At 42.1% G+C, this 12,821-nt stretch overlaps 1 protein-coding gene across 6 annotated transcripts in view; it reads right to left on the reverse strand.

Moving 5' to 3' along the window:
• Window positions 1-1,249: 1,249 nt before the first annotated feature.
• Window positions 1,250-12,821, reverse strand: part of PEAK1 (pseudopodium enriched atypical kinase 1) — a gene marked incomplete at its 5' end in the record, with an annotated part of 77,128 nt that continues 65,556 nt past the window's right edge. For all 6 annotated transcript variants that reach the window (XM_082238389.1, XM_082238387.1, XM_082238384.1 and 3 more), the window contains one exon: window positions 1,250-7,977. In XM_082238389.1, the coding sequence (XP_082094515.1) occupies window positions 6,847-7,977 (1,131 nt within the window). In that variant the 3' untranslated portion in view covers window positions 1,250-6,846. The remainder of the gene's footprint in view (window positions 7,978-12,821) is intronic.

Raw genomic sequence — 12,821 nt, forward strand, 5'->3', positions numbered from 1 at the left:
TGTAGAACTTTTTATTTTTTAAAAATTAGCTTTTTAATAAAAACATAGGGATTGTTCTTTAATATTTTACATGCTGTGCATAATTCAATTTAAAAGAAAATATCCCTCAGGGCAAAAGCTATAAAACTTTCTAAGCCTGAGCAAGTTCAGGTTAACTACTTGTATCCTGAAAATGGTATTTTGAAGGGGAAAAAAGAATTTTTAAAATTCAAGCACATTGTGTGCATATAAGCTATGTATATAATATATAGACAGGGCACAGAAAAACAAAAGGGCAAAGTGGGTTGTTCTTGTAGTTAGTAAAATTCATTTATAAAAATATGGATAGATGCATTTCTTCCTTGTTAAAAAATATTTCAATCTTTTCTGAGTTAAAGGGATAATCAAGGAGTTGGAAGCAAGGTATTGGTGGGAGTAAAGGGAAGCGCTTCCATACAAGTGAGTGGGGAATTTTGCGAACTCCCATCTGTTTCCCCCTCCCTTCTAGGCTCAATTGTCTGCTTGGCAGCCAAGAGCTTTCCCACAAGAAATAGGAAGGTGTAGCAACTTCTGTAGAGGTTTTCTCGGGAGCTGAGTGCTTTCAATTGATCTCCCAAGTATAAAGACTGCAGTTAAGGGGAGCCAGACCCACTGAAACCAAGAGTTTGGTGCCGTTAACTCAGTGCAGGGCTGGCACTGTGCACCTAGGCCCTTTCTATGTTGTTGGCTGTCATTTCCAAATTACGCATTCCTCTCATCAGAATTCAAGAAACAGCTGGAAAGGGCTACTTTAGCAGTTGCAGCAATTTTACAGAGTGAATATTCATAGAATCATAGAGTTGGAAGAGACCACAAGGGCCATCGAGTCCAACCCCCTGCCAAGCAGGAAACACCATCAGAGCACTCCTGACATATGGTTGTCAAGCCTCTGCTTAAAGACCTCCAAAGTAGGAGACTCCACCACACTCCTTGGCAGCAAATTCCACTGTCGAACAGCTCTTACTGTTCTTCAATATGCCCTTTGTAAAATTGATTTGGATTGGATGAATAGCTTTAAAAATGCTTGTCATGATGATGGACCTAGGGCTGCACGTCTAAGCTTGTAAATGGCAACAAAACCCCACAGTGCAATTCTGCAGGGTCCTTCCTAGAGAGAGGCAGGGAGACTTTGCCTCCACTGCAGTATTGTCACCAACTGAGTATTCCCTGGGGTTTGTGAAGGGTGCTGCCTGTTTAAGTCCTAATACTATGAAGCAGCAAGAGTCAGTAAAACTTCAGGAGCTGTATTTATTTGTGAACAAAAGATGAGCAGTTCAGTGCAGCACCAAAGACTTGCTACACAGCTAAGACTAAGGTTCCAAGTACTTCCAAGCTATGGAGGGATCCCACACCAAACCAGCGCAGGGAGGGGTTTCTGTTACAAACCAAGCATGGAGGTCACACACAAGTGCAACTTTTTCCTTCCTGCCCCGATTAAATGACAACCCTTCATTTATATGGAAGAAGGCGAAAGGCGTACTTGGGGACTGTGGCCTGGGTCACACCTCACTGTAAGCCAGAGAAGGACTTGCAAACATGTGGCTCCTAGAGCGACGCTTGCACCCACTTGTTTCCCCCCTGGGGTCTTGAGTTCAATGAAAGTTTGGCTTAGTGCATTTTCCAAACTTGGAATCATGTGTTATCATCCTTCGCCACAAACTGTCACCAGACGGCAAACCTTGGCTACAGAGTGTAGTTTTAAGGCGAGACCTTAACCATAATCCTGGGCTTGGACAGCATACTAAACCAAACCTAGTTGGTAATGTAAGAGGGGCCAGACTGGATCAAAGCTACATCAGAAGGCTGCCCGGTGTTCCTTAATCCACCTTATATGTTACCTCAGTTCTCTCTCCATGAAGAATCTCATTTATGGGGTACTTCCGATTCCTACTTTGGTGGTTTGGGATTCAATTAATGTACAAAACAGGAGAATACATATTCACAAAACAGGAACATTGAGCCCTTATCAGTGGAATGTGGGTACCTCCCATTAGAGGTACATTGATCTCCCTCTCTGATGGCTTTCTGACACCTGCTAAAGACACCTGTTTTGTCTGGCTTTTGAGGACCAAATAGGTGGTTAGTCAGTTCCTGTTCACTTCACTTCTGCATTGAATAGACTTTGTAATTCAATTATTAACTAAATTTCTATACTGCCCTTCACCCAAGGATTACAGGTAAGAAACAAAACAATACCAGCTCCAGTTTAATTAAATAATAATTAATAATTTTATTGTTCGGTTTATGTTTAATTTACTGAAAATTTTGGTTGAAGGGTAGTATAAAATACAAGAACATAAAATGGTAACAACAAGTGAAAAGTTTGAGGATGCTTTGATGGGTTCTAGATGTTCCCTAATAAAAACCTGTCCCAAAGGCAGAATTCCTCTTAACTTTATTGGATAGTTGACCAGATCCTATTCGAATAGTTGTAAAACAGAGTTCAAAAGGGAACAATGTATCACGGTGCTTCCTGGCTTGAATTTGCAGAAAGGAGAGAGGGAGTAAGTTGTAAACTTAGGTATTGTCCCATTTAGCTCCTGTTATACCAGTTCCCTTAGCAACATTTCTGTTTCTTTTCTAGCCAACTTCAACATGCAGGATGGTCCTGTAAGAAGTCTGCCACTTTCCCCTTTCTCGTTTTCCGTGTGCTCCGAGTTCCACACTAACGGACAGGTTGGGTATAGTCTTCCTTGATATTACTAACTAATATTAGATTTTGTAACAAGAGTTGCAGGTGGTTTATGTGTACAATTTTGTTGCTGGAGTCTGAAAAAGATTGTCAGAGCAATAGGTTTTCCAATTCTACATTGTCTAAGCAGCTATTTCAAAAGGTTCTTTTTTAAATACCCTATACAAGTTGCAGATTTGAATAATATGTTTGACTTTTAGTTTGGTTTTTCAATAGTATCAAACGAGTCTGAATCCAAGCCACCAGATAGAGTTCCCTTCTGGTTGAATTGCCAACTAAGCTTTCTTAGACTCCACCCCCTTCAAAATATGGGGAATATTGTTTTTTTTAAGCTGGTAGGTAGCAGTGGGTGATTCCCACTGCAAAATTCTCTCCCTGTTAGCTTTAATTCTGTGACAAGGCACTGTTGTTAGTGTAATTAATCAATGACTCAGGTTGCCATCCTAGAAGAGATTAATGACACCAAAAGCTCTGAGAAGTACACATTCAAATTCTTTTAACCCACAATTAATTTCCCAGAACTTTTTTGTGGTTAGGTTTATTGTGCTAAAATAAGCCTAAGTGTCAGCTTTCTAAATGTATATATATTTACAATAAGTAAATATATACATTTATGGTCAATATGGCTATTTTGAGAATCACAATCCTATGAATTGTGGTGAGCTCAACTCAAAAGGCTCTAAAATGCAAACCCTACAAATATGTGCCTGTGTATTTAAGGTTTCATTCTTGATGCTTGCAGAAGCGAATTGTGAGGGCAACAAGGGCTTTTGTTTAAATGCTGTGCTGTAACAATATTTTATTCTAGTGTCTTGGTTTGAATTCTGCTTGGTTTGGGCCCAACTCTTAAATGGCAAACCCTCAACAAATCAATGAGACTTCGATAGGATGCTTGCAAAGGTAGCTCCAGGCACTACCAAGAATGGAAGTGCTTGCCTGGTTGTACCTCTCTCTCCCTCATGCACCCTCTCTTACACAGAATTCCTATTACCATCCTTCATTACCAAATTTACTCAGTGCTACAAAATAAGGAGACGGCAGTGAGTGTATACCCCATGCTCACCTAGAGTACACAATGCTAATACTGGCTGAAATCTGCTATCAAAATGCAAAATGAAATCACAAAGCTACTAAAAGACAAGATACAAAATTTTGGGATCTGCTGCATAAAACACACAAGGTCATGTAACATTCAATAGTCTACTCTGCACATCCACATGAAACTGACACAAAGCACATATCTCTCTGCACAAAAGTAGAGCAGTGGTCTAAAGGAATGTGCCCCGCTGCAATGGTCAGTAGTCCATGTTCCACTAGGATGAGCATGCTGGTTAAGTGAGAACTTATGTGCACACAGATATCAGCTAGAAGCCTATATAAAACTTGGGAAGGAGGTGTTCTCTACCTTTCCAGTGCATAGCTGTGAGCAATGTGGACTCATACAGGCAAGCATTGTGTCAAGCAATCACACAATTACCTGTGTGATATAGGGCTGCATGGGATATTTGTGCAAGACTCTCCAAAGAATCTGGCCAGAAGTCTGTACCAAATGCCCCATTCAGGGGGCTTCATGGAGCAAAATCACCTCTTACATTCTGGGCTGCATTACATTACATTTGGCTCTTTGGCCTTCCAGGTGTCCTTTTGACTGTGCCTCCATGATCTGTGCTCATGATGAAATTGTGGTGGTTATGCAAAACCCCACTTTCAATACTGTTTGCAAACATTTTGTGGCCAGCACTGCTTCATTTCCAATCAGTGCATAGCCTGCAACCTCTTGCTGAAATCCTGTAACCTTTTACACCATGGATGTTCATGTTTATTTTTTGTCTGGCTTTTGTTGTGCTATAGTACAAGAGTGCCCTTCCAGGTGGCAATCATGCAATAACAGGGAATCATTGCAGAACAGCCATTAAAGTGGAATGAGGTGTGGACAGTGCAGAATAATTCTACCACTAATGCACTATTATTGTGTCAGTGACATGCTGCAGAATACACTCGCCATTCCCCTCACACCACCCAGTCTGGAGGGGCCTTTTGTGTGCCAGGACAGCTGCCTGCCTACAAATTTTGCACTTTTATTTTAAAGCAATACAGGACACATTCACACACTTTTTAGCTTTGTCTGGTCTTTTTCTGATAATCAATAAGTACTGAAGCAAGAAGATTCAAAGCATTTAAAGAGGCCACCACATATTTTATGCTGGGGTCAGATTTTCATGAACTACAGGGTTGGCATCAGTGAGAAATCCACACCCTGCTCCAAGACCACAGAGCTGACTTTGCTGACATAATTTCTGCAGGTCTGCTTTTCAGTTTCTGGTCCAAACATGCAAGAACTGTTCAAAGTGGCTATTTGTCTCTAAGGCTGAAGTAAACAGGTTAGTCACAGTTTAACAATAAAGAAAGGAAACATCAATCTGGAGAAGGATGACACATAAGTTTGTGCATCTATGTGCCATGAAAAGGAAAGGGGGCAGATCTAACATATGGTTAAGTCTGTTAAGCAACGTAAACACTAACACAGCTTTCTCATATAATACATCAAAAAATTGCACATATATCCATAGGAGGAGGAGCAGCAGCAGCAGCATGGGCTCAACACAAGAGCTGTCCACATTTCAAAAACCACCCCCAACTGTGGGAATTAAATACTGGGCTGCAGTTCCATCAGGTCAGAGCTACTCAAACAAGTCCAACCAATACTGAGCAGAGAGATCAGGCGCAGCAGGACTGTACTGTAATGGATCCACAGGAAAAGGCTAGTGTGTCAGGGAAAGAGCGCAAACATTTCTACAGGCCACTGGACTTAGTAGGCAGCAATTCCCTCTGAGCCAATGATGCTTAAACAGCTAAAATGTCCAAAAACTAGATACTGACAGCAATTGGATAGCTGGATTCTACATAAACTAAAACTGCTAAACGTAACTGTTTTGTGATAGCTGCACAACATCTTTTGCCCCCAAGAGAACCACACCTGTAGAAAACTCATCTCTATTTACATAGCTTATTTGTTATATAAAGATGAGCTCTGAGCAACTTTAATACCCTGCTTCCTTGTTGCTTTGCAAAGAAGACATGGAAGCCTGGCATTTTTACCCTTGGTTTTGGGGTAAAACACCAGCCAGATAGCAGAAGGGGAATAGCTGCTCCTATTTGCTTCAAACCATCCCTTTGCTCTTGGCATTGCTCTGTTAACATTATAATTAACAGACCATCAATGATCTCTAGCAGAACTACTGTGTCAAATGTGCTGGCAAAAAAGAGAAAAACACATCTGCTGCTGCTATTGGAAATATTCTAGATTGATACATCAGAATTCAGGGTTAAGAAGACAAAGGCACGAGAAAGCAACACACAAGAAGGGTAAACTTGCACCTGGAACTCTATGGGGTGAGGGGAAGCAGTGCAGACAAGAAATCTGAATGGGAAAATGACCTGTAAGGAGAAGGGATGAGCCCATCTTTCCTGCCACACTTCCACTCAAAATCACTAGGTTGTGTTTTTATTTTTTTAAAACACACCACAAATATGGGGCTTTCCATGTAATGTGTCCTTTGACCCCAGCAAGAATAAAAGAAACAAGGAAACTTGTTCAGTCTGCAGCTGACTGTAAGTCACTCAGTGGCCGCCTGTTGTGGTCCAGGGTTGTCTCATGGGGAAGGAACAATCAAATAAAAGACTGCACCTGCAGGAAGTATGACTGATATGGCCAAGTCACCCCTGAGATGGGGCCAGAATGACAAAGGCATGGAGCAGAGGCCATGTCTTTGGGAAGAGTGGTGTGCATTCTGGTGGCTCATTCACAGCTGACTCAATTCTGTTTGCAGTTATTACTGGATGCTGCCATTTGCAGCACTCACTCCACACTCTTACACCTCCAAACAGCAATGTAATAAATAGTGGTTTCCTTAATAAATTTACACACCTCCTTGTCCAAACAAACCACCAGCTAAACTAGGCTTCAGACCTCTCCCTGGCACCTACGACAGGAAACAGAGCTTCCTGGCAAGATCAGTTTGCTCACTATTGGTGACCTTGAGTTCTAGGTTATAATTTTAAAACTTGCACACATAGATGAGGCTGGGGATGAAGAGAGGATTGTGGTGCATCCAAGTGAAAGCAGCGGCTACAAACTAATGTTGCTGCATGATTTTCACTATGCGGCTGAGGGAGTCTGTAGTGGCAAAAGCCAGATACTGGCAACAAAGCCAGTCTTCGAGGCTGACTTTGCATTCCCTGTCCAAAGACTTCTCAGCAAACTTGATCATCATCAGCGTCCGTTTGATGTCCAGCCAGTTTTGGAGCACAGTATCTCTTTGTGCTGGTCTGGAAGAGGCATTGAGAGTCTGAAACAAATCATCCCGGGGCCCCCACAGCAAACACTGAAGGACTCCCTTGGCCTCAGATATAAGGATTCTCTCCGATGGATTAGGGTTTAGCAGGCAGTTAGCAAGCTGCTGAAGCCCCAGGGAATAAAGGGAACGACAAGGGATACTGGGCAGGTCAGCACAAGTATACTCTTTTTCCTTCAGCTCTGGATTTTCATCAAAGGGATTGCGCAGGTGTAACATTTCATAGATGAGGATGCCGGTTTGGAACTCATCACATTTCTTATACTGTGTTGCTGTGATGATCTCTGGGGCAAGGCGGGACTGGTCTCTTAGGACTTCAGGGTCCACCAGATGGCTCTTTTGTTTTGCTTGAGAGAAATTGCTCACTATAAGCCTGGCAGGGCAAGCAGCACTGGGAGAGGGCTCCACACTCTCATTGTTCAGAAGGCTCCCCCCTGCCCTGCAGTCCACCAGCAAAAGGTTCTCCAAACGCAGATCACAATGAGTGATGTGATACGGTTTCAGGTGTTCTAGACCAGAACACAACTGTAAGAGGAGGAGGCATACCTGCCTTTCATACAAGTCTGGGCTGCTGGCATGGCAGCCTGAGGACTCCAGCACAAAATCTGCCACGGTTAGGTAGGGAACTTCTCGAGTGATGACTACAACTCTGCTGCGCTGCTTGCTTGTGGCTCCTGGCAGATTTGAGCTGTCTTTCTGTGAAACGTCCATGGTGTTCTTCTGCTTGTCATCTTCCTGCTCTTCCTCATCCTCTTCTGGTGAATGGAGATCTTCCCATGGAAGCAGACGAACAGGCACATCAGCTAGGAAATGGCCACAGTCCTGCTGGATGTTGAAGTGGATGGCCAAGCTCTGGCGGATGGCCAGGCTGTGGTAATACTGTTGAGATTCTTTAGCTTTGCTCTTGCAGATCTGAAGGGATGAAAGAAAAATAGATCACTTATCACCCTTGACTACACCCTCCCATTCCAGATACAGAGCAAGGGGAAGAGCATGCCTGGAATACCTCACATTCTGATCGCAGAAAACTCATTTTGTAATCTGGAATGTTACTATTCCCCCTTACAATGCAATTTTATGAGTTTTATATTTGCTTGTTGTCATTCACAGGGACTCTAGGACTGGCCTGACCACTCAAAATGAAGGGTTTTAAAATTGTTTTTAGAAAGTTTTGCATTATATTGCTGAAATGTGTTTATGTAGTTCAACCCCTTTTCTGTAGTGTGATGTGCCCAGCCTAAAAATGACTGAAAACAATTTAGTCAGCACAAAGTCATCATGCAAAGATGAAAAATTATAATTAGGTCAGTGGAACAACTGATGTATTATTAGTATACAAGTGTTTGAAAACCAAAATTGGATGCCAAAAGCAAAGCCTTTTCTCTCAAATGCTGCTTATGGTTTGAGCTGATTTTCAGATGGAAATATAAGCAGACTGTAAACAGATCTAGTCTATTAGTGACTATTCTTCAGAGTAAGAAATGTGGTGACAGCAGAACTACTATATTATTTGCATATGTGGGACTTCCCTTGGAAGTTAGTGCAGAATGCTGCAGCACGATTGCTGGGGGGACTGAGGCCTTGTCTGCATATCACACCTGTGCTCAGAGATTAGCTCCACACAGGTAACTTCTGAACCGTGAAGAAGTCCCTGTTAGAATCCCATCAATGTTTTTAACCTTTCCCCTGTTCCCCATAAAAACATACAAAGAAATCAAATTATCTATAACAAGATGGAAGACAGACTGAATCTGAATCCAAATTCCCATTTCAAGTCTGGTTCTGCTTTCAATCTAAGAAGCAAGGTTTAAGAAATAGTGTGCTTTCAGCACAAAATCAAATAGATGGGGTGCAGCCGAGGACATGCATTATTACAGACTCCACCCATGCTTTGCTCCGGCTCTGCCTGCAGCCAACACTCCCCTCTCTGCCCCACAACAGATCATCCCCAAGGGAAAGTGGGCCCCTGGCATCGCATGTGGGGCTACCCCAAGCTGATCCTCAGAAGTTCCCCAAAACATGCAGCTGCCTGTCCAAGCTGTCTAGGACTGCTGCTTTTGTGGTTCCTGACTCCTATCAGGTGCAACCTGCGTCTGTAAAAGCAAAGAGTTGGCCTGAAAAACCCACCCTAGCTCTGTTTCAGCTCTAAAGACCAAACCTCTTGTTATGTACTGAAGTTCTCACCCTGGGCCAGCAGGGGGATACTGTAGATAGTTTGTATGCAAATGAAGGATCGAAAGTGACGTTCAGTGATTGGATAGTTTGTATGCAAATGAAGGATCAAAAGTGACGTTCAGTGATTGGATAGTTTTAGAAAGTTGCTACAGTTACGTTGTTCTGGAGCTCTATATAAGCAGGCTGACTGAGGCCTTCAGTTCAGTTCTGTTCCAGCTTACAAATAAAGAGCTGCTTTGGAAGAATCGCTGTGTCGTCTGATATGTTCACCCACAACTTAACACTTCTCAACCAGAGAAAGAGGAGCTTTGCACTGAAGAGGCAAAAATGGAATGCTCCATTAAAATAAAAAAGATTCTAGTCCTCATGGTTCTGAACAGAGGGCTGATTACATTAGGAAGCTATCTTATGCCGACCAGTATAAGATAAAAACATGCAAATAAAATAAAGCACATAAAACTTGAAGAGGAAAGGGATAAAAGCTAATAGTAAAAGTGATTATAACTCACATCAACCTAAAACAAAAGACAAGCAGTTAAAAGTGACCATAAGGGAGGGAATGTGAAGCAGCACAGGTCTTGCATCATGGGCCTCCAGTTTAGGCCTGGTTTGTGCCACAAACCATCCTTTGATGGATGTCCATCATGGCAGCGCAAAATCTCGCAACTGAGTATGTGACATCTGGGTTTGGGATGTCTTCTGTTGGGTCTTTCTAGCTCAGTATTATCTACACTGACTGGAAGAGGCTCTCTGGGTTTCAGGAAGGGGGGAATTCCCAGCCCTACATGGAGATGGAACCTGGAACCTTCCGCATGCCAAGCTGGTGTTCCACCACTGAGCTATGACCCTTGTCAAAATAGTTGTGTTCCATTATTGGAAGGAGAGAAAACACCCAATACTACAGAAGCAGTAAAGGATGTCTGTTTATCTGATATTTTGATCATTTTAATGGATTATATCCAGTGTTACTCAAACGCACAGTAGACCATTGAAATGAACAGGGTGGTAGGCAAGTAAGTTCCACTCAAAGTAAGCCATGCATCCATTCATTTCAATGGGTCTGCCCCAAGCATGGCTCAACTTGGATGCAAATTCATGGTTCAGCTCTGAGTAACAACTTAGTTGGATTCAGCCCATTATATTTACTGTTTTTATTGCTTTTAAAAATTGAACATGCACACTGCTTAGAAATTTATTATCATTATTATTAAGCAGTATGTCAATTTTGTTGAATAAAAATTAGTAAATATTAGCTCCTGCTCCAAAGCAAACACACAATTGAGCTCAAAGGACACAAAAAGTCAAATATTTGCAGGTTCAGATCAGTGAGATTTTGATACTGCAACCTGCTTTTTATTTTAATGGGACGGACACCCACGAGAGGTGGTGGACTCTCCTTCCTTGGAGGTTTTTAAGCAGAGTTTGGCTGGCCATCTGTCATGGATGCTTTAGCTGAGATTCCTGCATTGGAAGGGGTTGGACTAGATGACCCCCAGGGTCCCTTCCAACTCCAAGATTCTATGATTCTACGATATGCAGTTTGGCTCCTTCTTGAGCCAAGGCAAACTATCCTGGGGTAAAATCTCTCATTCAGAAGTTAACTGTCTATATAATCCTTCAAAGCGCAGGTGCAGAAGTGGTAAAATTGGTTGCCTATATTCTCTCTGTATCTGAAAATAGGGCACCATTAATTGAAACAGCTACTGTTTAGTTATTCTTACATCCATAGGGAATTTCTGTCATCATAATTGATAAACTGAGGTGGAGAACGGGTTGTCAGAGGATGGACTGTCTGGGTAATAAAGGAAACATCTTACAGCACCCCTATCTTTTGTATTCCAACTCCCCCTCATCATTATAGGATGCAGATTATAATGATGGGGTGAGCACAGGTCTGTGTTATGTATAACACAGCAGTGTAGGTTTTTTATAACAACAAATTTTATTATGCAAGTCAGAAGCTTTATGAGAAAAGGATGCTGACTTTGAGAGTACAGTGGTACCTCTGGTTATGAACTTAATTCATTCTGGAGGTCCGTTCTTATCCTGAAGCTGTTCTTAACATGAGGCGCCATTAGTGAAAGTGCGTCTCCCGCTGCATGCGTGCCTCTGGCGCGTAATTTCTGCTTGCATCCCAAAGCAAAGTTCGCATCCGGGAGCAACTGCTTCCAGGTTAGCACAGCTTGTAACCTGACACTTGCACAACCAGAAGTGTTTGTATCCAGAGGTACCACTGTAGTACAGTGGAACCTCGGGTTGCAAACATGATCCGTGCAGGGGGCACATTTGCAACCCGCAGCGTTGCAACCCACAGCGCCGTGTCTGCACATACGCAGGTCGCGATTTGGCACTTCTGCACATGCACAAAGCGTGATTTAACGCTTCTGCACATGTGCAAGCACCGAAACCTGGAAGTAACCCATTCCGATGCTTCCGGGTTTAGCACGGTGCACAACCCGAAAACGCGTAACCTGAAGCGTCTGTAACATGAGGTACCACTGTATTTTAAAGTTTCACATTGTCTTACAAAGTATTACAGTAATTCCTGTGCTTTTGTTGCTGAAAGGAGCTAGGATGTGAGCAATTATAATTAATCTATACCACCCTACAACTTGACCTACTTAGCAAAAAGAGGGTAAGATGCTGTGGAGCTTTATTTCTGCCATACCTGAGAAAAGCTTTGTTATTGTACTTAATCAGAATAAATGGCACACTCACGAACAAGTCTGGGTGTATTTTGACAGGACATCAATGTGTAATATTTAGGCATGGTTTTAAAACTAATCCATGGTTCATTTTATTTCTAGAAAATAATCATGGTAAGTTAAATAAAAATCACACTATCAGTTTCTCAAGGAAATCAATTAAACTTGTTCTTATCAAGATGAAATGAGAACCATGCCTCCAATTAGTTGAGCTGGGCTCCATGCCATAGAAATAACTCAATACGGCTGCACCTGCTGAATATGCGGCCTACAGGGCATAATTTCTTTATCTTAATGGGATCCTTTGTACATGTTTTGCCACTTGTGAATATTTTTAAATCTAGTAGGCAGCCCTGTGTTATGGGTGCACAGCAAGATTGGGTAATTTTTGACCTCAATAAATTGGACAATTTAAATATCTGTTTTCAATACAAGTACATTGAATGTGATTTTATATTACAGTTGTGTGTAATAGAATCTACAGAATAAAATTAACACTTGAGCTAAACTAAAGGCCTGTGTAAAACAGATTTTATTCCCTTTATAAAGTTTATGACAAACCCAATTAACATCTTGTAAAACAGCACTTGGCATGGAACCAAGTATCATGGAACATTTATATGGTGTAGTCCTTTCTGTATGACTGGCAACCGCTGAACCTTACAGGGTGGTGGTTGGCTTGAACAGAGACTTGGGGCTCAACTACACGTCTGCTTGTCCCATGCTTTTAGGCGTGCGTCCGAGAAGTTCATCTTTGGTCCCAGGAAAACCTGCTGTATACTGCTGAATTAGAACAAAGGTAAATCGGGTTTTTTGTGGATTGGTGCTTGTTCTGAATCAACAGTAATCTACAGATTTTCCTGGGGAAAGCGGTGA

This window comes from Podarcis vaucheri (assembly GCF_965113315.1).
Source record: "Podarcis vaucheri genome assembly, chromosome: 9".
NCBI lineage: Eukaryota > Metazoa > Chordata > Lepidosauria > Squamata > Lacertidae > Podarcis > Podarcis vaucheri.